The sequence below is a fragment of the Dromiciops gliroides genome, chromosome 1 (assembly GCF_019393635.1).
Source record: "Dromiciops gliroides isolate mDroGli1 chromosome 1, mDroGli1.pri, whole genome shotgun sequence".
NCBI classification, from domain to species: domain Eukaryota; kingdom Metazoa; phylum Chordata; class Mammalia; order Microbiotheria; family Microbiotheriidae; genus Dromiciops; species Dromiciops gliroides.
The window spans coordinates 527,073,163-527,097,583 of record NC_057861.1 but is presented as its reverse complement, the minus strand read 5'-3'; the positions used below and the strand labels follow the sequence as shown (position 1 = coordinate 527,097,583).

The window sequence follows — 24,421 nt, the reverse complement described above, 5'->3', positions numbered from 1 at the left end:
ATGTATATAGGTATATTTATATGTGTATACATACACATACCGCATATGTGTTTATATATGTACACACATGCATATCTGCATGCATATGTGTCTGTTTATGCACATATAAGCATATATACATGCGTTTGCGCATGTGTGTACACATGTACATGTGTGTTTATATATTTATACACACATGAACACGTGCGCATGTGTGTTTAAACATGCACATATATGCACGTGTGTTTGTATATGCATGCACACATATACGTGTGTATGTATGTGTGTATATGTGTATACATCAGCTCTTTTTGTGATGGCAAAGAATTAGGAACTATGGGGATGCCCAACAATCTAAGTAGGGAATGGCTGAACAAGTTTATTAATGTGATTGAATGCCATTGTTCTGTAAGAAATTATGTAGGATATGGTTTCAGAAAAACTTGGGAAGACATATATGAACTGATATAAAGTGAAGTGAGCAAAACTAAAAGAACATTGGACACAGTAACAGCAATACTGTAATAATAACCAACTGAGAAAGACTTAGTAACTTTGATCAACAAAAATATCTACCCAAACACCAAAGAACTAATGATGAAAAATGCTATCCACTTCCAGATAGAGAGCTGATGGTCCCAGAGTACAGACTGAAGCATAATTTGATTCTCTTTCTTCGTTGTTTTTTTTTCATGTTCCCCACCCCCACCCCCAACAAGTCAATGCAGAAATTTATTTTGCATGACTTCACATTTGTAATGGGGTTTGTTATTTCTGGCCTTCACAATGTGTGGTGGAGGGGGTATGGGGAAGAAGAGAATATGAAACTGAAAATAAAATTGAATTAAAAGAAAAATATTTTTAAAAAGAAAAAACCCAACTTATTTATAACAATCATTCAGTATGAAAATAAGCTTACTCTTTCCTATCTTCCTCCAAAATAATTCACCTATCCCTTTATCTGGGAGGATTCTGTACCTTCAGGCTTCCTACCACCTAGTTCCTGACAGATATTGATGGGTTTCATAAAGATTTTTCAAGCCCCGAAGTAATTTGTGACCAAATATTATTATCGTCATTTTCAGCTGTGTCTTTTTTTTTTCATGATTCTTTTTGGGGTTTTCTTGGCAAAGGTACTGGAGTGGTTTGCCATTTCCTTCCAGCTCATTTTATAGATGAGGAAACTGAGGCAAACAGGATTTAAGTGAGTTGCCCTGGGTCATACAGCTAGTAAGTGTCTGAGGCCAGATTGGAACTCAGATCTTCCTAACCCTGCTCCGGGTACTCTATCCATTCTACCATCTGCCCATTGTAGCCAAATATAGAATGGACGGGGGCAGCTAGGTGGCACAGTGGATAAAGCACCAGCCCTGGATTCAGGAGAACCTGAGTTCAAATCCAGCCTCAAACACTTGACACTAGCTGTGGACCCTTGGCAACTTACTTAACCCTCTTTGCCCCGCAAAAAAAAAATAAAAAAAAAATATGTGTGTGTGTGTGTGTGTGTGTGTGTGTGTGTGTATAAAATGGACATATAAATGTAGAAGCAGTTATATGCTTGTGCTGGGCATAATAACTTACAGAATGTTAATTTGTCTTTTTCAGCTGGAAGCAAGAAGCAAAAAAGAGGGTCATCTTTTATGACTGTCTCCAACTTCTACAGGGTAAGAGCCCCAAACCCTCTGGCCCAACCCTAACGCACCAACCTCTAAACATACTTCTGATTATCCCCAACACCAGCTTCTCTTGTCTGAAGTGGCTGTTTTGGCACATGGCAGATGTGCCCACTGGGCTGACTTATTTAATTTGGTTAGCCTGTTATTAAGTCAGTCAAAGGAGGTATGTTAAGTGGAACCTGGGTTCATGCTGCCTGTTTGTGTGACCTTGGACAAGAGACTTAACCTCACTGGGGCCAAGCTCCCTCATCAGCAAAAGGATGATCCCTAACCTCACTTCAACTTTTTTTGGTTTAAACCTGTGAATCCATTGGTATAGGGAACTCCTAGTAAGGAAACTCCTACCAATGGAGATCAGCAACTATTCCATGAGTTCTGATCTGAGAGAGTTGGCGGGGGGGGGGGGGGGGGGGGGGGTACTGGAAAGGTAAATTATTTCTGTAGGATCACACAGTCACTATGTTTCAAAGGTATGACTTGAACCCAGGCTTTTCTGATAGTATCTATCTGCTATACCACATAGCTTCTCATTTCAGCTATAAACTCTGTAATTCTATTTTAAAATATTCATTTAAAACATTAATTTTAATTAATTTAAATATTAATTTTAAAAATATTAATTTTCAGGCTTTGGTTTTTACATCATGTTCACTTTGAAATAAATTCCTCCCTCCCTTCTCATCTTGAAAGTCATCCCTTGTAACAATATAAACAAAGTGGAAAGAAAGCCATTAAGTTAAACTATCCAGTGCATTGACCAAGTCTGACAGTACATGCAATACTCCACCTTGATAATTCCCTCCTCATCCCTTAACCTCCCTGCCTTTACAATGGAGGGAGGGAAATACTTTTTCTCCTTTCATCTCCAGGGTCAAGCTTGGCCATTATAATTATGCAGCATCAAGTTCTATTTTATTATTTGCTTCATTTATATTGCTGTAATACTTGTGTATAGGCAGCTAGGTGGTTCAGGAAGACTCACATTTGTGAGTTCAAATCTGGCCTCAGACACTTACTAGCTATGTGAACTTGGGCAAGTCACTTAACTCTGTTTGCCTCAGTTTCCTCTTCTGTAAAATAAGCCAGAGAAGGAAACAGCAAACTCCTCCATTGTCTCTGCCAAGAAAACCCCAAATGTGGTCACAAAGAGTCGGACATGACTGAAACAACTGAACAACAACAAAAGTCCTTGTTTATATTTATTTTTCTGGTTCTTCTTACCTTATTCTGCATCAGTTTGTATGAGTTTTCTTATGTTTCTGTTTCAAAATTTGTTTAGCCATTGACCCACTGATAGTTTTTTACTACCACAAGAAGTATGTTATGGCCTTTTTTTTTCTGTCTTTGACCTCCTTGTGGTAATATAGGTACCTAGCCCACTGGGTTAAAGGGTATAGATATTTCAGTCACTTTTTAGCAGAATTTCAAATTGCTTTACAGACTTATTGGATCAGTTCATAGCTCCATCAACAGTAAATTAATGGGTAGCTAGGTGGTGCAGTGGATAAAGCACTGGTCCTGGAGTCAGGAGTACCTGAGTTCAAATCCGGCCTCAGACACTTGACACTTACTAGCTGTGTGACCCTGGGCAAGTCACTTAACCCCCATTGCCCACCAAAAACAAAAAATAAAACAGTAAATTAATGTGACTGTCTTCCCATAGTCCTTCCAACATGGACTATTTCTATCTTTTCTCATCTTGGACAACTTGCTAGGTATGAAATGGAATCAAAGAATGCAACCGATAGAGCACTGGGCTTGGAGTCAGGAAGATTTGAGTTCAAATTCAAATTCAGTGGCTCCTCTCCAAAGCAGGCAGTGTCTAATCTCTTCACATATTTCTCTACCACCACAGAGCCATGTGAACTATAAGTCCAGATGGATTTTTCCTTCTTTCCAAGAATGACTTTTGGAGACCTAGAGACTTTTATCAATGTGGAATCCCTGAATTTTGGGGGGTGGGGCAATGAGGATTAAGTGACTTGCCCAGGGTCACACAGCTGTCTGAGGCCGGATTTGAACTCAGGTCCTCCTGAATCCAGGGCTGGTGCTTTATCCATTGTGCCACCTAGCTGCCCCCGACTTTCATCAATGTAACACGATGCTTTGTTATTTATAAAGTGCTTTCCTCTCCAGTGACCCTGTGAAGTAGGTAGTCCAATGAGGACCATCAATTTAGAATCAAAAGGAGCTTCAGAGCCATTTAGTTCAACCCTCTCATTTTCCAGGAGAAGGAACCAAGTCCCAGGAAGTTTTTGTGATTGGCCCAGAGTCACACAGGACTCCAAGGATTCTAGCTTTCTTAACTACTAAGGCAAACCTATCCACAGCATTGAAATTTCTCCTTTTTTTCGATTTTTGTAATCAATTATGAGACATGGGAGACACTGGCACAGGACTGCCCAGCCTGGCATGCCCACATCAAAGAAGGTGCTGTGCTCCTTGAGCATAGCAGAATTGTGGTAGCTCAAGAGAAATGTAAGATGCATACATTTAGAGACATCTCCACTCCAAATGTTCACGTGGACTACTTGTGCGCAACCTGTAGCAGAGCCTTCTGAGCTTGTATTGGTCTGCTCAACCACAGCTGGACACACTGTACCTTGACCTCAACATAGTGATGTGATTTTGGTCCTCTTCAAGAACGAAAGAAAACAACCAACTAATGAGGCAATGATGTACTGTGGTGCCTAGTGCACTGACTCCCTTCAGTCTAAAAGACCTAAGTTCAAATCCTCCTTGATACATGTATTACCTGGTGACCCTGGATAAGTCACCTGAGCTCAGTTTCCTCCTCTGTAAAATGAGGATAATAACAGCCTGTATCTCCCAGGGTCATTGTGGAGCTCAAATGAGATAATGTAGGTAAACTGCTTCGCAAGCCTTTAAGCACTATAAACGCCAGCCTATTATTATTCTGCTCAGATTACCGTGTGCCAGGCACTTTTTACAAATATGACTTCATTTGATCCTTCCCATAATCCTGACAGGTAGGTGTTGTTATTGTTACTCCTATTTTATGGATGAGGAAACTGAGGCAAACAGAAGATAAGTAATTTGCCCAGGCTTGGACAGCCATTAACTGTCTGAGGCTGGATTTGAACTCAGGAAGATGAGACTTCCTGACTCTAGCCTCAGAGCTCTATTCATTTATTACCTAACTGCTCCTCCTTGGCTGGGCAAAATTTAAGGTCAAAATGAAGAGCAGGTTCAGATCCTTTACCAACAAAGTGTGGGACTATGGCATTCCATTGAAATATGTCTGATATTCTCCCTGTCTCCTTGTTAGCAGGGTATAGTGGAAAGACTGCTGAACTTTGAGTCACAGGACCTGGGTTCAAACCTAGCTCCAACATTTACTAGCTGTGACCCTGAGCAATTTCCCCACATGTAAAACAGAGATTCTAATTGTACTACAATCCAATGAAGGCAAAGGGCTCAGGTTCAAATCCTGTGTGATTCTGGGCCAATCATAAATACTTCCTGGGACTCAGTTCCTTCTCTGTAAAATGAGAGGGTTAGGCAAAATGGCCCCTGAAGCCCCTCCAGTTTTAAACCTATTATCTTCATTGAACTACCAACCTCACATTGGAGAAGGAAAGTACTTTTTTTTTATTTTAAGTTTTTATTTTCCGTTCCAAATTCTTTCCCTCCCTCCACCCCTTAACCACCCATTGAGAAGGCAAGAAATACGATACCCATTAGCAAAGCATTTTATAAATAGCAAAGCATGTCTTTACATACATAAATGAGGGCTGCTTTTCTCTCCTCGCTGACTTCATTTCTCTTCCACCCCCAGGAGCAGCTGAACAAACTGATGACCACGCTGCACAGCACTGCCCCCCATTTTGTCCGATGCATTGTCCCTAATGAGTTCAAACAGTCGGGTGAGTGCCCGGGGTGGGGGGAGTTCTCCCAGTCTGAGAGGTGCCTGCACTCACCAGCTTTTTCCCAAAACCAGAGGTTTGCCCACTATAGTCTACTTTCAATTAGCCCAGCAAGTGGAAGAGGCAGTGAGGTTGCCAAATAATGAATAATCTAAAATTAATTCTGTATCTGGCTTTGTAATGCTGTGAAACACCTGCTTAGTCAGAGACCACACAGACAAGCATATACACACAGTCAGACATTCCCAATCTGCCTTCATGTCTACTACCAAGGACTTTGAGGCTCAGCCCTGTTGAGACTTGGAATCCAGCTGGGTGGAGAGGGTAGGGAGACCCTCTTTCCATCTCCTAAAGGTGTCACACATCATCAAGAATGGATGCATTGGAGAAGCTAGGTGGCACAGTGGATAAAGCACCGGCCCTGGATTCAGGAGGACCTGAGTTCAAATCCGTCCTCAAACACTTGACACTTACTAGCTGTGTGACCTTGGGCAAGTCACTTAACCCTCACTGCCCTGCAAAAAAAAAAAAAAAAAGAATGGATGCATTGTGCCAATTTTCAAACTGTGTCTCCTTGGGTGGGGAGGGTGTCCATCTGTCCCATCTCCTAAGGGAGGTCTCATTGTCTCATATCTTTGGCTTTGTTTTGGCAGGAGTGGTAGATGCTCACTTGATCATGCACCAGCTGGCTTGTAATGGTGTCCTGGAAGGCATCCGTATTTGCAGGAAGGGTTTCCCAAACAGGTTACAGTACCCTGAATTCAAGCAGAGGTGAGCATCACCTTTCAGACTTCCAACAGCCATCGTTTCTGTTCCTTCACCAAAATGTTATAGGCTGATACCTTGGTTGAAATATTTTTTGGAACTCTTTTCTTTGATTTCCTTTTCTCCTTCCCCACTCCAGTCTCAGAAAAGAGAGGAGCTAATGTGGCTGTGTACTCTCACTTGCAGAAACTCCCACTTGAAAAGCATGATTCTCCCAATTAACCTTAAAGGCAACCTGTCCCACTGAGAGAAGACTGATGAAGCTTTTTAAACATGGAAAACCTCTTTCTTGAGTCCTGCAGTGACTCCTGTTTGAATAAAGTATACCTATTGCTCTATTACCTTCCTCCAGATACCAAGTCTTGAACCCCAATGTGATCCCTCAGGGATTCGTGGACAATAAGAAGGCCTCAGAACTGTTGCTTGGCTCTATTGATATAGATGTCAATGAATATAAAATTGGACACACCAAGGTAGGTTTTTCTGGATGCTATACTCCTTTCATATGGTCAATGGGCAATAACACCATTTGTGGTGTAATGGAAAACATGGAGTCTAGAAGACTCAAGTTCAAATATCACCTCTGACTATTAGTGCTATGTGACTTGGGCCACATGGGCCACAGTTTCCTCATCAGCAAAAAGTAAAGCATGTGGCACAGTGGATAGAGCACTGGCCCTGGAGTCAGGAGGACCTGAGTTCAAATCCGGCCTCAGACACTTAACACTTACTAGCTGTGTGACCCTGGGCAAGTCACTTAACCCCAATTGCCTCACTAAAAAAAAAAAAAAGTAAAAAAAAAGTAAAGCACTAATAGCTATATAGTCGGAGACCACATAGACAAGCACATCCACATGGTCAAATATTTCCAATCAACCTTCGTGTCTATCACCAAGGCCCTCAGGGCTCAGCCTTGTTGAGAATTACTTGGAATCCACTTGGGCAGTGAAGGTGGGGAGACAGACCTCACACTAGACACCTTCAGAGATCACTTCCAGCTCAAAGTGTATAAACCTTAATCTTCACTATCTTAGTATTGGTCCAAATGATGAGAATGAATGAATGAAACAATAAATTTATTAAGCCCTTTCTGTGTGCCAAGCACTATGTTAAGTACCAGGGATACAAATAGAAAGTCCCTCCTCTCAAGGAGCTCATCCTCTAATTGGAGATGACACCTGTAAGAGACCTCAGCTTCAAGGCAGATGGAAAGGCCCAAAGTCCTAGAGATGAGATAGAGGGGTGGAGGGCAAGGTACAGTTGTTGCCTCATAAGAAAATGCCCTTCTCTACAGATAACATGAATGGTTCACAAAGGGAACAGAATTTGGCCTAGGGCAGTGGCATTAACATGTGTGGGAGAGGGGCCCATGGGGTCATCAAGCCCATCATTCCAAACCACCCACAGCCCAAAGCCCCAGAGCACCCTGCCAACATCCCTGATTCATTCTTGACTCAGAGGGAAGGTCACCACCTGACCCTGACTCATGAGTCACTGGGGTTGTTCTTGGTTTCCCGTGTCAGCTCCTGGCCCGGCCCGGCCCAGCTTTGTTAGGCTTCTTCTATAGGCTGGATAGGGTAGATGGGACAAGCATTCCCTTATAAGAAACCAAGGCATGATGGAGCTGTTCGTTTTCCTTTGCCTTCGTGATGAATACCAATCAGCAGAGTGTGGTTTGAAGGAATGAGACTGGGCTTCTGTGTGTCAGCTGTTTATAGAATCTCAGAGTTGAAAGAGATCCAAGAAGGCATCTAGTCCAGCCCATGCCCCAATGTGAATCTCCGGCACAATATCCCCCTTAAGCTATAAGGATAAGGGACTCAGTGAGCCTCCATAAATGTGTGCGTGTGTATATTTGGATGTATGTGTGGATGTATACACACACACACACATATATATATAAGTATATAGGTATACATAAGTATATATGCATGTATATAATGCATAGGTATATGTGTGCATGTATATATATATATTGGTATATGTATATGTGTATGTGTGTATATAACTTTATCCCCAGAAGTGAGACCAATATCACTTGTAATATACCAATAAAACTACTCTCACTTGATACCAATATACTGCACCAATTTCTTATAATCCAAATGTGTGGCATATGGTAACCCTGAGTTCAAGTAGAAGTCAGAGACAAAAGCTGGAAGCCTGCTGAGAATTAATCTTCAGGGGCAGCTATGTGGCACAGTGGATAAAGCAGTGGCCCTGGATTCAGGAGGACATGAGTTCAAATCTGTCCTTAGACATTTGACACTTATTAGCTATGTGACCCTGGGCAAGTCACTTAACCCTCATTGCCCCACCCCACCCCCCAAAGAATTAAACTTTAGTTTCTAAGAACCACAGATATAATACCAAGAGAAAACTAGGAACTCTGTAAATGGCTAGCCAGCTAGATACACACAGACACATTTATATTTTAAAGGTGAAGATCCCCCGCCTCTGTTATTTGCTCATTTGAGACATTTCATCAGCCTAACTCACCTCATCTATCACATGTATTGTTATTATCATCATAATTGATATTTATATAGCACAATGAGGCTTTTAAAAAACTTTTTATTGGCCTTTTCTTTTTACATTATATCCATTTTCAAATTTGTCCCTTCTTTTTCTCTCCTTACCTCTGACACATCCTGGCTGTGGGACCCTGGAAAAGTCATTTAACTTCTCATTTCTCTAGGCCAGTGCTGTCAAACTCATATAGAAATGGGAGCAGGGGCAGCTAGGTGGTGCAGTGGATAGAGCACCAGCCCTGGAGTCAGGAGTACCTGGGTTCAAATCCAGCCTCAGACACTTAACACTTACTAGCTGTGTGACCCTGGGCAAGTCACTTAACCCCAATTGCCTCACTTAAAAAAAAAAAAGAAGTGGGGGCCACTAAACTGTGGATAAGGACTCCTGAGAGCAGCATAGTGACTTATAAAATCACGTATTAACATTTTCTATGTTTTATTATATTTTGGTTTGTTTTGTTAAATATTTCCCAATTATATTTTAATCTGGTTTGGCCCACACGAGAGAGTGTGTTATAGGTGGGGGGTGGTATATTTGCTATCTCTGCTAAACTCTTTAAGACAAGAGTTCTTCAGCTTTTGTGTACTGGACCCTTTTGGTTGTCTAGTGAATTCTATGGACCCCTTCTCAGAATAATATGTTTAAATGCATGAAATAAAATAAAGATTTAAAAATAAGCCAATTATATTGAAATACAGATATAAAAAACAAAGGGCAGCTAGGTGGTGTGGTGAATAGAGTGTAGGGCCTGGAATCAGAAAGACTCATCTTCCTGAGTTCTAATCTGGCCTCAGACACTTACTAATTGTGTGACTCTGGGCAAGTCACTTCATCCTGTTTGCCTCAGTTTCCTTATCTGTAAAAAAAAATGAGCCAGAGAAGGAAATGGCAAGCCTTTCCAGTATCTTTGCCAAGAAAACCCCACATGGGGTCACGAAGTCAGACTTGTCTGAAAAATGACTGATCAATCAAAAACACAATCAAAAACAAATTTTTAAAAAGCAAATAAATATCTTATATTCCAGGGTAAGAACCCCTGCAGATCTAAGACTATAAACTGCAGAGTAGGTGTCTACTTTCATTGGTAGAAGGCATGTCCTTACCAGTGAATTCCCTAAACCATTGAAATCACTGGTCCAATCCCTGCTTCCTTTTCTTTGCCTATTTAGAGAGCCATCTCTTATAACAGAGATTGAAAAGGAAAAAGGAGGGGAAAAGCAGTTCTGCAAAAACTAACCAACATGTCACTTTTGCCTGACAGTATTCCAAATTAAGGTTTGTCAAATGCTTTGCTATTCACCATCTCATTGGTGCCCTGCAGCAACCCTGAGAAGTAGGTCCTACAGGTATCATTAGCAGCCCTACATTTTACAGATACTCTCATTAGGCTCAGGTCAGGACAAATTGTAGCCAATTCAGGGTTTTTAACATCTTCAGGATCCATTAGGGAGGGAGAGATCCAGGGAGAGCCTGGAAGCTATCTCTCTGTGGAGACTTAAGGGTTGTCTCCAGCCAGTAGAGATAAAAGGGGCCTCTGGAAACACAGCCCATGGGTTTAAAGTTAGGCTTCTTAAAAAGGTGAACACCCAGCCAGCTCAATTACTCCCAAGGAATATTCTTTAGTCATTCAAGCTGGCTGTCTCATTTTCCATGTGTGAATCCTGGTAAAGGTTTTAGGCAGGGGTACTGGGGTGGGTGTCCAAGAGGAGACCTTACTTACCTAGGATCTGTGCACATTATTCACTTATTTTTTCACTTTCAGACACATGGACATTTATTTTTCGTTTCCCTGCAAGTGTGTTGTATTGAAAAGAAGTAAAAGGAAGGGAAGGGAAGGGCTTTCCCTCTCTTGATTATTTCCAATTTTCCCTGTATAGTTATTTGTATGTTGTCTCCCCCATTAGACTGAGCTTCTAAAAAGCAGGGACTGTCTTCTACCTTTCTTTGTATCCCCAGCATTTAGCATAATGCCTGACACATAGCAGGCACTCACTAGATGATTTTTGACTTGCTGACTGCCTGCTCTGTTTAACATTGAAAACTTTCCCAAGTAGCTGCCTTCAAACAAGGGCTATATGTCTTGCTTTCCTAGGTGTTCTTCCGGGCTGGAATCTTAGCCAAACTGGAAGATATGCGGGATGAACGCCTAGCCAAAATCATGACCATGCTTCAGTGCCGTCTCCGGGGTTTCCTGATGAGAATTGAATTCAAAAAGATGCTGGAAAGAAGGTATTATCTTTATTTGTTTTTGTTTTTTTAAAACAAAACCAAACATGGCAGAAAGAACTACTCATGTATTATCAGACATAACTAGGCACTTACGCCTAAGTTCTTCTATCTTCATTTGCTAGAAGACACTATATAATACAATATCATGTACTTCAATCTCTTCCCTGGTCTTAAACACCAGATGACACCCTCTTGGGGGTAGCTCAGCATCACAGGAATAATAATAGTAACAATGGCAGCCATCATTTATAAAGTCCTTAATGGTTTGCAAAGCACTGTGTATGTGCTATCTCATTTGATCCTCACAATAATCCCACAAGAAAGGTGCTCTTATTATCCCCATTTTACAGATGGGGAAACAGCCTGAGAGAGATTAAGTAACTTGCCCAGGGTCACCCAGCTAAGCAACTGTCTGAGGCAAGATTTAAACTCAGGTCTGTCCTAATTCTAAGTCTAGCACTCTATCCACTGCACCACTCTTGACACAGGACACACTGGGAGCCTTAATCATTCTTGTCAGCCATCTTCTCAGCACAGAATCAGAAGATTCAGTCTTAGCTTAGAGGGGCCAGGAATAGTGTCTGGAGGGGTAAAAGTGAGAAAACTATCAACATAGAAGTGATGTCTGCAGATGTTGAAAGTTTGAAAGGTAAGAGAAAAGAGAAATGGCAGAGGAGAAGGAGTAGGATCTGAAGTGGGCATTGAAAGAATTCTCTTCCTTTGTCTGCCTTCATATCTGAAATTGCTACCATTACTGATCGTACTGATCTTTTGTAGACACATTCATTCTAACTCAGTTAAGGCATTTATTTATGTAACTGGAGAGGGGGAATCTATTAGCCAGGCAGTTCCTTGTTTGGGACTTAACTTGGTTTGCCTTTTTATTTTTTTTAAAGATTTGTTTATTCATTTTAAACTTAAATACAAAACAAGAAAAAAAAAGAACGTTATCTATGCACACAGCAGCAGAACATAGAGGATTCAATAGAAAACCATGGGTTTCCATTTCAGATTGTTTACTTTAAAAAAATACACTGTGTATTTGTTGTTTTCAAAGCTACCCAATTTTTCTGTTTCCTTTTATGTTTTCTTTTGTTCTCTGCTATGTACTTTTTTCCTCTCTCCTTCCCTCCCCACCCCACCCTAGAGAAAGCTACAATTAAAGAGGAATATATATATATATATATAAACATATACATATAGAAATATATAGGTATGTATGTGTGTACACACACATACTATGTATATAAACACATATATACATATATGTAAAACCAAACTGTACACATTTCTAATTATGAATTCTTTCTCTGGAGGTGGATAGTATCTTCCTTCATAGGTCCAAGTCTGTCCATGGTTTTCCTCATCATTTCTTATAGCACAGTAGTATTCCATCACAATCATATACCACAACTTATTTAGCCATTCCCCATTTGAAAAGCATCTATATTTTTTTATAGAAACTTTTTTTTTTTGATGAGGCAATTGGGGTTAAGTGACTTGCCCAGGATCACATAGCTAGTGTCAAGTGTCTGAGGCTAGATTTGAACTCAGGTCCTCCTGACTCCAGAGCTGGTGCTCTATCCACTGCACCCCCTAGCTGCCCTGCATCTACCATTTTAACTAATCTGATAGGTGTAAACTGATATCTCAAAGTTGTATTAATTTGCATTTCTCTCACCAATAATGATTTAGAGCATTTTTTCATAGGACTATATATAGTTTTTATTTTTTTATTGAAAAACTGCCTGTTCATATCCTTTGAACATTTATCAATTGGGGAATTTGCTTTTACTTATTGAAGGTACCTCTGCTAGCTGATGAAGTAGATAGAGCACTGGCTTTAGAGTCAGGAAGACCTGAGTTCAAATCATGCCTTGGACACTTACTAGCTGAGTGATCTAGCGCACTTCGTCTAACACCTCTCCATCTTACCTACCCCATTTGTAAAATGAGATTAATAGTAGCACCTACCTCAAACTGTTGTTGTGAAAATCAAATATTATATGGATCAAATGTGTGTGTATGTGTAAAATTCTTTTCAAACCTGAAAGTGCTATATAAGCAATATGTATTAATTACTCAGATTATTTATTAATTAATGATTTATTAATCACACAGAGAAAAGAATAGGACAGATAAAATTTGATGACCATAGAGGGGAGAAGAATATTGAAGGGAAAAGCCTGGGGTGTGGGATACTGATAGTCCAGTTGGGTGCCCCAAAGAGAACCCTGAGAAGCCAGTGTCAAACATCAGGCTACTAGACCCTTCAGGGTGGAGACAGGAATATACAATGGCAGGGGACAGCCAAAGACAAGTTTTGCCAAAATTCTCATATTTTCTAGGGCTAGCCTTGTAGGGCAGTCTCCACTGAAGCCTTTCTTTGTCTTTCTTCCAATATGCCCAATACTCAGCTCCTTTCAATGCCTGCATAATCATGGTATTCTTCCTCCCTCCCTGTCCTGCCGTTACAATCTGGCTTCCAATAATAGTATATATATATATATATTGTTACCATGACACCACTTTTATTCTCATTATCCCAACTTTCTTATTTTCTGAGGACCAATGGGCAAAGGAATAAATGAACTCTCTAGAGTCAGTGCCCCGCCTTTCCCAAACCTCCAACAGCTGTCTAGGAATGGATTTAGCATTTCATCATCTGTCCCCTTATCTTGCTGATGACTGCATTTTTCTGATCGCTATCCTGATTCTGTTCCTGTCTCACCAGACTCATTGCTCACAGTCTCGAGACGGAACTAGGGGAGATGATGCATCTCCATAATGTATCTTCATGTCTGGACAGTGCCTACCACCTACTCCCTTCTTTCTCCATTCCCCTTCCCCCAGGTACTGATACCATCCCTCCCACCCCCAACTCATGTAATCCCTTGGGTTTCATTGCAGAATTGGCCTGAAAGTCATCCAGAGAAACATTCGCAAGTTCCTGCAGCTTCGTTTCTGGGGCTGGTGGAAACTATACAATAAGGTGAGGGGAGAAGCATGTGCCAAAGCCAACCTCAAGCTCCCACAAGTGCACAAGAGAGCTCATCGTGGGAAGGGTCTAGTGGGAAGGGTCTCGGTTTCCTCCTCTGTAAAATGATGAGGGCAAGACTAGATTACCTCTAAGGAAGGAGTTCTCACCATTTTTTTCTTTTGATGTCATGGACCCCTCTGGCAGTCTGATGAAGCCTATGAACCCCTTCTCAGAATATTTTAAAATGTATAAAATAATATATAGGTTGAAAAGGAAACCAATTATATTGAAATGTAGTTAGCAAAATGGTTTTGAAAAAAAAAGGAAAACAACCAACTGGACCCCAGGTTAAGACCTGGGGTCCAGTTGGTTGTTTTTTTCCCTTCAAAATCCTTTTTCTGAGTTGTCTTCCAGCACTAACATTCTGTGATCCTGTGATTAAAACATAGTAGTCAGTCCCCATCATTTGGGAATAGGAAGGGTCTGGGTTCCTATCCAGCCACATAGGGAATCTAGGAGCTAGGAGCACTTTAAAACTAAGAAAAAGTCTTTCTCCTGTCAGGGAGAGGGGTGGGGAAGAGGGGAAGCAGTTGGAGATGATGTATGTCTCTCAGAGGCAAAAGACTGATAAGCATATATTTCAAGACCTCCAACTCCAAATAAAATCCTTCTAAAAGGAAGGGGGTTTTGATATGAAAATTTATTTGGTTTTTGTATCGTTATTGTTGTTCAGACCTGTAAGTTCTTCTTTGGTATGAGGATTTCCCAGTGTGGAAATTCTTTCCATCAATGTAACCTGGCCACTCATATATAACTTATAGAGTATTGCCAGGGGACAATGAGAAGTTAAGTGACTGGCCCATGGTCCCAGAGATAATCTATATTAGATATAGGACTTGAACCCAGGTGTTCCTGACCTCTCTTCCACATTGGTGCATATATATTAAGATATGAGTGGAAAGCACCACCCCTGGATTCAGGAGGACCTGAATTCAAATCCAGCCTCAAACACTTGACACTTAGCTGTGTGACCCTGGGCAAGTCACTTAACCCTCATTGATCCACAAAAAAAAAAAAATCCAAAAAAGGTCCAAAATAGTCAGGTCCAAAGTACTGGTGGATTTAAAGATGGGCTCTTCCCTCCCTGCCTGAGGATGTAAAAGCAACATAGACCCATAGCCCAGTAGGTGGTATTATTAGGTCTCGGACTCCACTTTGGCATTTGAACCCAACCTTGATATTTCTTGAAATTCAGTTTCCAGGAATAAAACTCTTCTGAGAAACATTCCCAAGAACATACTTTCTCTATTGAGGTTACAGATGACTTAAGAACAATTATTTAGGTATTTCTGCTTTAAGCATGACTCTTTTTTTGGCTGAGGCCAATTCTGTGGAACCAAGAATAGTGTGATGAAGGTCAAATCAGGTCAGCTGTTGCAGAACCAGCGAGTTCCTTTTTGTTTATATAGTGGGTGCACCAGCTGCCCCAGAGGACATGGCCTCTCTAACCCCATGATGGGCATCGCTTGTCCCACAGGTAAAGCCCCTCTTGAATGTGGCTCGCCAGGAAGAGGAGATGAAGGCCAAGGAGGAAGAGCTGAGGAATGCCATGTCCAAGGCCCAGGAGCTAATCACTAAGGTCAAAGAACTGGAAGAGAAGACAGCCACGCTCAGCCAGGAGAAGAATGACCTGACCATCCAGCTGCAGGCGGTACGTGAGCTAAGAGACTGGGAGCAGAGGCTGTTGCCGGGAGAAGGAAGCACCATTCTTCCCAGTCTCCTGGGTCATAGTTATGCCAGACAATGAGTCACTCGGCACAAAGAATAGAGATGAGGACAGAGGAAGCTTTTCTGAGAAGCCGTATCACCCTGGTCTATTAGCAGATCTGACTCATGGGAACTTCCCCTTGCCTACTCTTCCACCCTATGGCAACACCACCTCAGCCTAGGAGCTGCGGCATCCCCATGAAAAAAGCATAAAAAGCCTTCATTAAGCATTTCTTTGCTTGGGTACCATGCCAGACATTGAACAGAGTGATTTCGAGTTAAGTGGAAATCAGGTGTATAAGGAAAGTGATAAGACCTGTGATCTCATTGGTGTAGAGAACTCCTAGAGATGAGGATAATTCTTCTACCAATGCAAGGTGGCACCTCCTCTGCAACTTAGGGTCTTAGAGAATTGCTTGGAACACTAAGAGGTGAAATGATTGATTTGTACAACCATTATATATCTGAGGCAGGACTTGAACCCAGGGCTTTGAAGTTTTGAGGCCAGCTCTCTATCTATCATACCACACTGCTTCTAATCAGATATAAAATTGTACAGTAAAGATTTCTTAACCCAATGAGGGTTAAGTGACTTGCCCAGAGTCACATAGCTAGTAAGTGTCAAGTGTCTGAGGTCATATTTGAACTCAAGTCCTCCTGAATCCAGGGCCAGTGCTTTATCCACTGCACTACCTAGCTGCCCCTTACAGTAATGCTCTTAAAAATCAAGTTTCGTGCAAAAATCTCCCCCCAGCCAAACTTCTTAATATCTGGCATTAGCATGTTATCTTTCTTTAATTTCCCCATATCTTTGTAAATTAAAAGTAGTATTATGGGGCAGCTAGGTGGCGCAGTGGATAGAGCACCGGCCCTGGAGTCAGGAGTACCTGAGTTCAAATCCAGCCTCAGACACTTAACACTGACTAGCTGTGTGACCCTGGGCAAGTCACCTAACCCCAATTGCCTTGCTAAAAAAAAAAAAAAAAGAAGTAGTATTATAACCCCCATTTTAGGATGGGTGAATTGGGGCCTGGAAAGGATGGGTGGCATTGTCACTGAGCGGGTAATTAGTGGGTTACCTTTTTATTTTGGGTTTCCTAATGCTCTTTCACATCTACCATCTTCATTTGATCCCCGAAGCAACACTATGAAGTAAGTATCCCCATTTACTGTTCTCATTTCATGGAGGAGGAAACTAAGGCACAAAGAATTGTGATCTAAGGGGGCAGTTAGGTGTCCCAGAGGATAAAGCACTGGCCCTGGATTTAGGAGGACCTGAGTTCAAATCCAGCCTCAGACATTTGACACTTACTAGCCATGTGACTCTGGGCAAGTCACTTAACCCTCATTGTGCCCCCCCCCAAAAAAGAATTATGATCTAAGTTCCCATAGCTATTCAATGACAGGGCTATGGCTAGAACCCAGAAACCCTGATTCACAGTCCCAGGCTCTCGCCATTAGGCCCTGTTTGCTCTCCCATTCATTACCAAAGGTATCCAAAGACATGAATGGCCTTTTCTTTCAATCCCCATTTCTACAGAACCAGGGTGCCACAAATCTGCTGCTGATTCAGAAATCACCTCTGGGTCCTTTGTGGATAGGGTATCAAGAGATCCTTTATGGACCCTATCCCTTTCACGGAAACCCCTTCCTTTCTTTAGGAACAAGAGAACCTCTCGGATGCAGAGGAGCGCCTCACTCAGATGATGAAAACCAAAATGGATCTGGAGAGCCAAATTTCAGACATGAGGGAGAGGCTGGAGGAGGAGGAGGGCACCTCAGCCTCCCTCAGTGCCACCAAGCGCAAGTTGGAAGGGGAGATGAGTGACTTGAAACGGGACCTCGAGGGCCTAGAAACTACCTTGTCTAAGACTGAGAAGGAGAAACAGGTATGGCAGGAATTCACCAACATTGTCAGCAATGCTGGCTCTCACTGCGGGCCCAGGGACCCCCCACCCCCCACCATCATTTCCAACCAGGCACCATTTCTAAAGCATCATTCATTAATGCTAAAGTGAAAACTGCTAGTCAGAGCCCTGGGCAAACAGATGGATGAGGCCTCTAATCCAAGGCTGGTTATTCATCCCCTCGCCTGGGATTGCCCCCATCCACTGCTGTTCCTTTAGTTTTTCGTTGGGGCTATTGTCCTTCCCATGATGCCAAAACAAATATGGCTTCCCTTTAGTTACTAGGCCTCCTCTCAATATGGAGAGTTCTTCCAATCAGCAGAGCTCTCTCCCAACCAAGATCTTGCTCATTCCCTCTCCTCTAGGATAGCAAATTCCTCCTTAAATGGGCTCTTCAGTTCTTGTTATAAAGTTGCTGCCATTCTCCTGAAGACTCCTTGATGCTTCTCCAAGACGCAGGATATGAGTTTGGTTTTTGGCTTGCAAGTCACGAAACCACTTGGCCTTTGATATGCCTGCCTTACCTCTCCACATGGGAAGTAGGGGATGGCAAAGAAGTTGTGACTGGACAGGGTTAGGAACTATCCTGTAGTTCTCTCTTCACACTCCTAGAGATGGGATGACTTCCCACTGTAAATGCCACTGTCTTCCCCTCCCCAATCTGTAGGCCTTGGATCACAAAGTGCGAACCTTGAGCGGCGATCTCTCCCTCCGGGAAGACTCCATTGCCAAGCTCCAGAAGGAGAAGAGGGCTTTGGAGGAGCTTCACCAGGTAGAAATGTGTACCTGACTGGTTCTCACCCTTCATTGACTAAGAACTGTGTGACGTATGAAGCATGATGTTCCATATGGCAGAGTTAGGCTAGGCTACTTTCAAGTTTTATTCCAAATATCCCATGCTTTTTAAGGGGTAGGGGGGTAGGGAAGACTCACCAGCTTTCTGAGGGCCGCTACCTTCTAGTGCTGCACCTTTCGAAGTGTTCCAGAGATCCTAGAAGGGTTGTATTGTGAACTCTGATGACCCCCCATTTGTCTCTGACAATGCAGGGTGAAGTCTCTCTTCTCTCAGAGCCACTAAATAAACATTCAGCATAGCAGAGAGTCAATACTAATAGAACAGTGCTGACACTGCAGTCAGAAGACCTGGGTTCAAATCCCACCTGTGAGACACTTCCCTGGGTCTCAATTTCCTCAAGTGGAAAATAAGAAGATTGGACTGTGTGGCCTCTGCGGTCTTTTTTAGCTCTAGATCTATGTTCTATCATCAATAAGATATTTGAGGGGCAGCTAGGTGGTGCAGTGCAGAGCACCGGCCCTGAAGTCAAGAGGACCTGAGTTCAAATCCGGCCTCTGACACTTAACACTTACTAGCTGTGTGACCCTAGGCAAGTCACTTAACCCCAATTGCCTCACCCAAAAAAAAAAAAGATATTTGAATTTCAGTCAGCTTTCAGCAGTAGTTGACTCTATTCTATATGGGGTGAAATAACCCAAGATTGACTACCTAGGATCAGCATCGATTCAGTCAGTGGTTACTACTTCCAACCCTCCAGAGAGAGGCTCCTTAGGAAAGAGAGAGGCCTTTGTCCCTCTGCATATACTCACCCCCATCAGCTTCTTCTGGGAATTTCTTTCCTTCCAGAAAACTCTTGATGATCTACAAGCTGAGGAAGACAAGGTGAATCATCTAACGAAAAATAATAGCAAACTTGGCACCCAGATCCACGAGGTAAGACCCAGTTGGTGTGGGATTCTCTTGCCTGAACTGTGAAATTCAACCCCAGCTTGGAAGTCCTAACTCCTATTTGGGGGAAGTGATGTGGGAGGTGGGAGAGGCCTTACCTGTTCCCCCCGAGCTTGTGGTAGCATTTTGGCTAAAGAACCAATCATGTAGGGGCAGCTAGATGGTGCAGTGGATAGAGCACTGGTCCTGGAGTCAGGAAGACCCGAGTTCAAATCCAGCCTCAGACACTTGATACTTACTAGCTGTGTGACCCTGGGCAAGTTACTTAACCCCAATTGCCTCCCCCTCCCCCTGCAAAAAAAAAGAACCAATCATGTGTGCCTTTTGGCCTAGATTTTCTTCTTGTTTCTGTCTATAATTCCCTTCCCCCGCCTCCTCTTCACTATCTTGTCTTCACAGCTGGAGGACAACTGGGAACAAGAAAAGAAGATCCGGGCTGAGGTAGAGAAGGCCCGACGGAAAGCTGAGAGTGACCTGAAGATGACCATTGATAACCTTAATGAGATGGAGAGAGCTAAGCTAGATCTGGAGGAGGTGGTTAAGAAGTATGTGCCTTTTAAGTACAACTTACTCTAATTATAGAGAGGCAGTATTGCATAGTGGAGAGGAAGATCAATAGACTAGACAGAACATTTTAAAAATGTTTACTGAATGCTAGATCCTGTGGCTTGGGATTTAATATGAGTAAATAAGACAGTCCCATTTTAGATTTAGAGTCTAATTCTACATTCTAATGGGGTAAACAACACATAAGGGGGAATCTGGAAATGGGGGTGGAGGAGAGCAGAGCAGAGCTGGCCCTAAAATCAAGAAGTTGTTGTTCAGTCTTTTCAGTTGTATCTGACTCATCATGACCCCGTTTGGGGTTTTCTTGGCAAAGATACTGGAGTGGTTTGTCATTTCCTTCTCCAGCTTATTTGACAGGTGAGGAAACTGAGACAAACAGGGCAAAGTGACTTGCCCAGGGTCACAAAGCTAGGAAGTGTCTGAGGTATGATTTGAATTGAGGTCTTCCTGACTCCAGGTCCTGGCACTCACTCTATCCACTGCGCCACCTAGCTGCTCAGAGTCAAGAAGGCCAGTGTTCAAGTCAGACCTCTGACAATACTGAAGGTGTGACCTTGGTCAAGTCATTTAACTTCTGTGTCCCATACAACTCTCTAAAGCTCTGTATTGCAGAGATGCTGTTAACCTTCAATGGTAAAAGGGACTTCCTCATCTGGGGCTTCTTTTTGCCAGTAAAATCATGGGTCAGGTAAAAAGACAAAAAAATGAAAAACTCAATTCAATTATAGAACATTCAGAATTTCTGGGGCACACACTTACTCAGCACAGATTTACTTTGCTTCCAATACCTTACGACAACCAACAAAAAGGTGCTGCTATGAATATCTTGGTACACATGGGGCCTTTATTTCTATCTTCAATCTCCTTGGGGAATATGCCTAGCAGTAGAAGCCCTGGGTCTATGGATATGAACCTTTTATTCACTGTTTTAGCATAATTTCACATTACTTTCCAGAATGGTTAGACCAATTCATAGGGAAAGCATTTTACAATCTTTCCCCATAAAGCTAGGGCCAAGGATTTCGCTAAAGGGTCTGTGATCCATAGGACAAGAAGACACTTGCCTAGTGAGGTCCCTTGGAGGGAAGAAGGAGGAAGAACATCATTTCAGTGACAAGAAGAGTCGTTCTGACCTGTTTCCCTCCCCATCCCAACCCCAGTCCCCCAAGGCTTTCTCTTGAATTCTGTTCTGGCTCTGGATACCTCTCCTAAGAGTGAAATCTCACCTCTGACATTTACTTTGTTTTCTCCTTAGGAGAGACATGGAAATTAATTCTGTCAACTCCAAATATGAGGATGAGCAATCTCTGAATTCCACCCTGCAGAGGAAACTGAAAGAACACCAGGTGTGGAGAGAAAAGAGAAGCCCAGATCCCTCCTGAATAATTTTCTTTTTTCCTTCTCTGCTTTGCATCATTTGTTTTAATCCATGGGATTCTCCATCTGTCAGTCAGTCAATGATCATTTATTAAGCACTTAGCATTAGACAGGCACTGTGAGACAAAACCTCAAGGAGCTTCCATTCTGATGCATATAAATAACTAAGTGCATACAGGATATATACAGTGTGGATGGAAGATACTCTCAGAGGGAAGGTACCAGCAGTGGGAGGGGCTGGCAAAGGCTTCCTGCAGAAAGTAGGATTTGAACTGAGTCTTAAAGGAATCCAGGCAAACTAAGAGGCAGAGAGAGGTAAGAGGTGACATCCAGTTGACCCGACTAATGGCCAGGAACAGGGCCCACTGCAACATTTTTTTACCTTGAAACTTTCTCTGTGTTTGATGAAACTCATCCATAAATGGAAGGGGTTGGATGAGTTGACCTCTGGAGTCTCTCCCAGCTCTAGACCTATGATCCTAAGCCCAGGAAAAGGTAAAACAGCTGGCAAGCATGTGCAGCTCTCAGCTTGTGTGCAAACTTGGCTCATATTAGAGGGAGCTGGTGGCGGAGTAGACAGAGCATGGGACCTGGAGTCAGAAGACCCAAGTTGAAATCCAGTTTCAGATACTTATTAAATGTGTAACTGGGCAGTTTAATTAATTCTATCTGCCTTAAGTTTCCTCAACTGTAAAGTAAGGATAATAAATTGAATACTTCCCAGGGTTGTTGTGAGGACAAAATAAGAATAGTTGTAAAGCATTTAGCACAATAGTAGGCATTTAATAAGTCCTCCCTCCCTTCTTCCCTCCCTTCTTCCCTCCCTTCCTCCCTTCTTTCCTTCTTTCCTTCTTCCATATTCATCTTTCATTCTTTTTTTTTTTTTAGTGAGGCAATTGGGGTTAAGTGACTTGCCCAGGGTCACACAGCTAGTAAGTGTCAAGTATCTGAGGCCAAATTTGAACCCAGGTACTCCTGAATACAGGGCCCGTGCTTTACCACTGCGCCATCTAGCTGTCCCCTGTAGACTTCTATATAAAGTGATTTTGATGTAATTCAAATTTGCCAGAGGATGTGGGGAAGGAAGAAATAGAGGGAGGCGGGAAGGGGGTCGTGCATGCCTGTGGAAGGAGGGGGCCAGGCACACGGTTGAAGGACAAGTAGGTACTAGGGACAGAGAATCCAGGAGGACGGTGGGGCAGAAACTGAGAGGAAGAAGGATAGGGAAAATGCACTGAGGCTGGACATATTTACAGATAGGAAATGATGGGTAACAAGGGTACCCCATGGCAGAGCAGTGGAGGGTACACATGTGGGACAGGACAGGGTGGGGCAGAATGGGACAAAAGTCTCTTCTCTCCCCATAGGAGGTCTCAAGCTAACACCTGGATCTGTGACATCAGTCTCTCTGCAGTCCTTCACTTGGAGTGGGGTTTTTTAGATGTTTTGTTTTGGGGGCGGGGAGCCATGGAAAGTCAGAGAGGAGGAGTAGAGAGAAAGAGCACACGAGAGAGCATAATACTATACAGTAAAGTTAATATAGGTGTTTTGGGAAGACAAATTTCTTTCAGAATTTTTACATAAATTCAAATGTGCTTAATGAGAATTTTCATAAAGTGAGAACTGTCTATATTTTATTGAGGGAAAACAACCTATACAAAACAATCTACACAAGAACACAAATAGGTAAATAGCATATACGGAATGAACTCAAAGTAGGTCCAGAGGGAAGGGACCGTTAACAACTGAGGGAATCAGGAGAGGTCTCTTGGGGGAGGTGGTGCTTGAGCTGAAATGTGACAGGAGGCAAGAGGGGAAAGTGAGAGAGTACAGCATTGCAGGGAGAGGACACAGCCTAGACAAAATCACAGAGGTGGGAGAGGGAATGTGGTTGTTCAGTCGTTTTTCAGTCTTGTCTGACTCTTTGTGACCCCATCTGGGGTTTTTCTGGCAAAGATCCTGGAGTGGTTGGCCATCTCCTTCTCCAGGTCATTTTACAGATGAGGAAACTGAGGCAAACAGGGTTAAGTGACTTACGCAGGATCACACAGCTAGTAAGCATCTGAGGTCATATTTGAACTCAGGGAGATGAGTCTTCCTGACTCCGGGTCCAGTATTCAATTCACTGCACCACCTGGCTGCCCAGACCATCATTGTCAAACTCAAATAGAAACAGATCCCTCCAGGATGCTTGTGGCCAATTTGATACCTCCAGTGTAAAGGGAAAATCCCATATTTAAGTAGTTCACATGTTAATTAAATCCCTCCCACCCCTCATCTTTTGCCTTCTTGGTCAAGGTATTTATACTGTGTTCCTACGCTGTGTTACCTTCTGGTAACGGTTATGGCTGATATACTTTAACTTCATGGGAGAAAGATTAATTTCTCGTTTGTGCATTTGCCAGGCCCGGATTGAAGAGCTGGAAGAAGAATTAGAAGCAGAGAGGGCCATGAGAGCAAAGGTAAAATAGCAAAAAGTTCTCACTCTTTGGCAAAGGTGTAAAGAAAACCTAAAATCCGACTGCTGTAAGTGGAACTGCAGCTTAGGTCCAGCCAAGAGATGGAGAAGGGCTTTGCTGGCCTTGGCTGAGCTGTGTCCAGCACAGCTAGGAAGAAAAGGGAAAGGGGTTGGAAAAACAACAACAACAACAAAATAACCCAAGCCGAGGGGCAGCTAGGTGGCGCAGTGGATAGAACACCAGCCCTGGAGTCAGGAGGACCTGAGTTCAAATCCGGCCTCAGACACTTAACACTAACTAGCTGTGTGACCCTGGGCAAGTCACTTAACCCCAATTGCCTCACTAAAAAAAAAATAATAATAATAACCCAAGCCCAAACCTCAAAATGCTATTGAAGGGGCAGCTAGGTGGTGCAGCGGATAGAGCACCGGCCCTGGAGTCAGGAGGACCTGAGTTCAAATATGGCCTCAGACACTAGCTGTGTGACCCTGGGCAAATCACTTAACCCCAACTGACTCACCAAAAAACAAACAAACAAACCAAAACAAAACA

The 24,421-nt window shown here is 42.7% G+C and overlaps 1 protein-coding gene across 1 annotated transcript in view; it reads left to right on the top strand.

Annotated features, from left to right (window-relative positions):
* Positions 1-24,421, top strand: part of LOC122730559 (myosin-16) — an 85,072-nt gene that overhangs the window by 32,750 nt on the left and 27,901 nt on the right. The window contains exons 15-27 of the mRNA XM_043969719.1: positions 1,585-1,643; positions 5,455-5,542; positions 6,196-6,313; positions 6,660-6,780; positions 10,932-11,068; positions 13,979-14,060; positions 15,586-15,759; positions 17,477-17,704; positions 18,390-18,494; positions 19,365-19,451; positions 19,866-20,011; positions 21,289-21,379; positions 23,816-23,872. Of these exons, the coding sequence (XP_043825654.1) occupies positions 1,585-1,643; positions 5,455-5,542; positions 6,196-6,313; positions 6,660-6,780; positions 10,932-11,068; positions 13,979-14,060; positions 15,586-15,759; positions 17,477-17,704; positions 18,390-18,494; positions 19,365-19,451; positions 19,866-20,011; positions 21,289-21,379; positions 23,816-23,872 (1,493 nt within the window). The remainder of the gene's footprint in view (positions 1-1,584; positions 1,644-5,454; positions 5,543-6,195; positions 6,314-6,659; positions 6,781-10,931; positions 11,069-13,978; positions 14,061-15,585; positions 15,760-17,476; positions 17,705-18,389; positions 18,495-19,364; positions 19,452-19,865; positions 20,012-21,288; positions 21,380-23,815; positions 23,873-24,421) is intronic.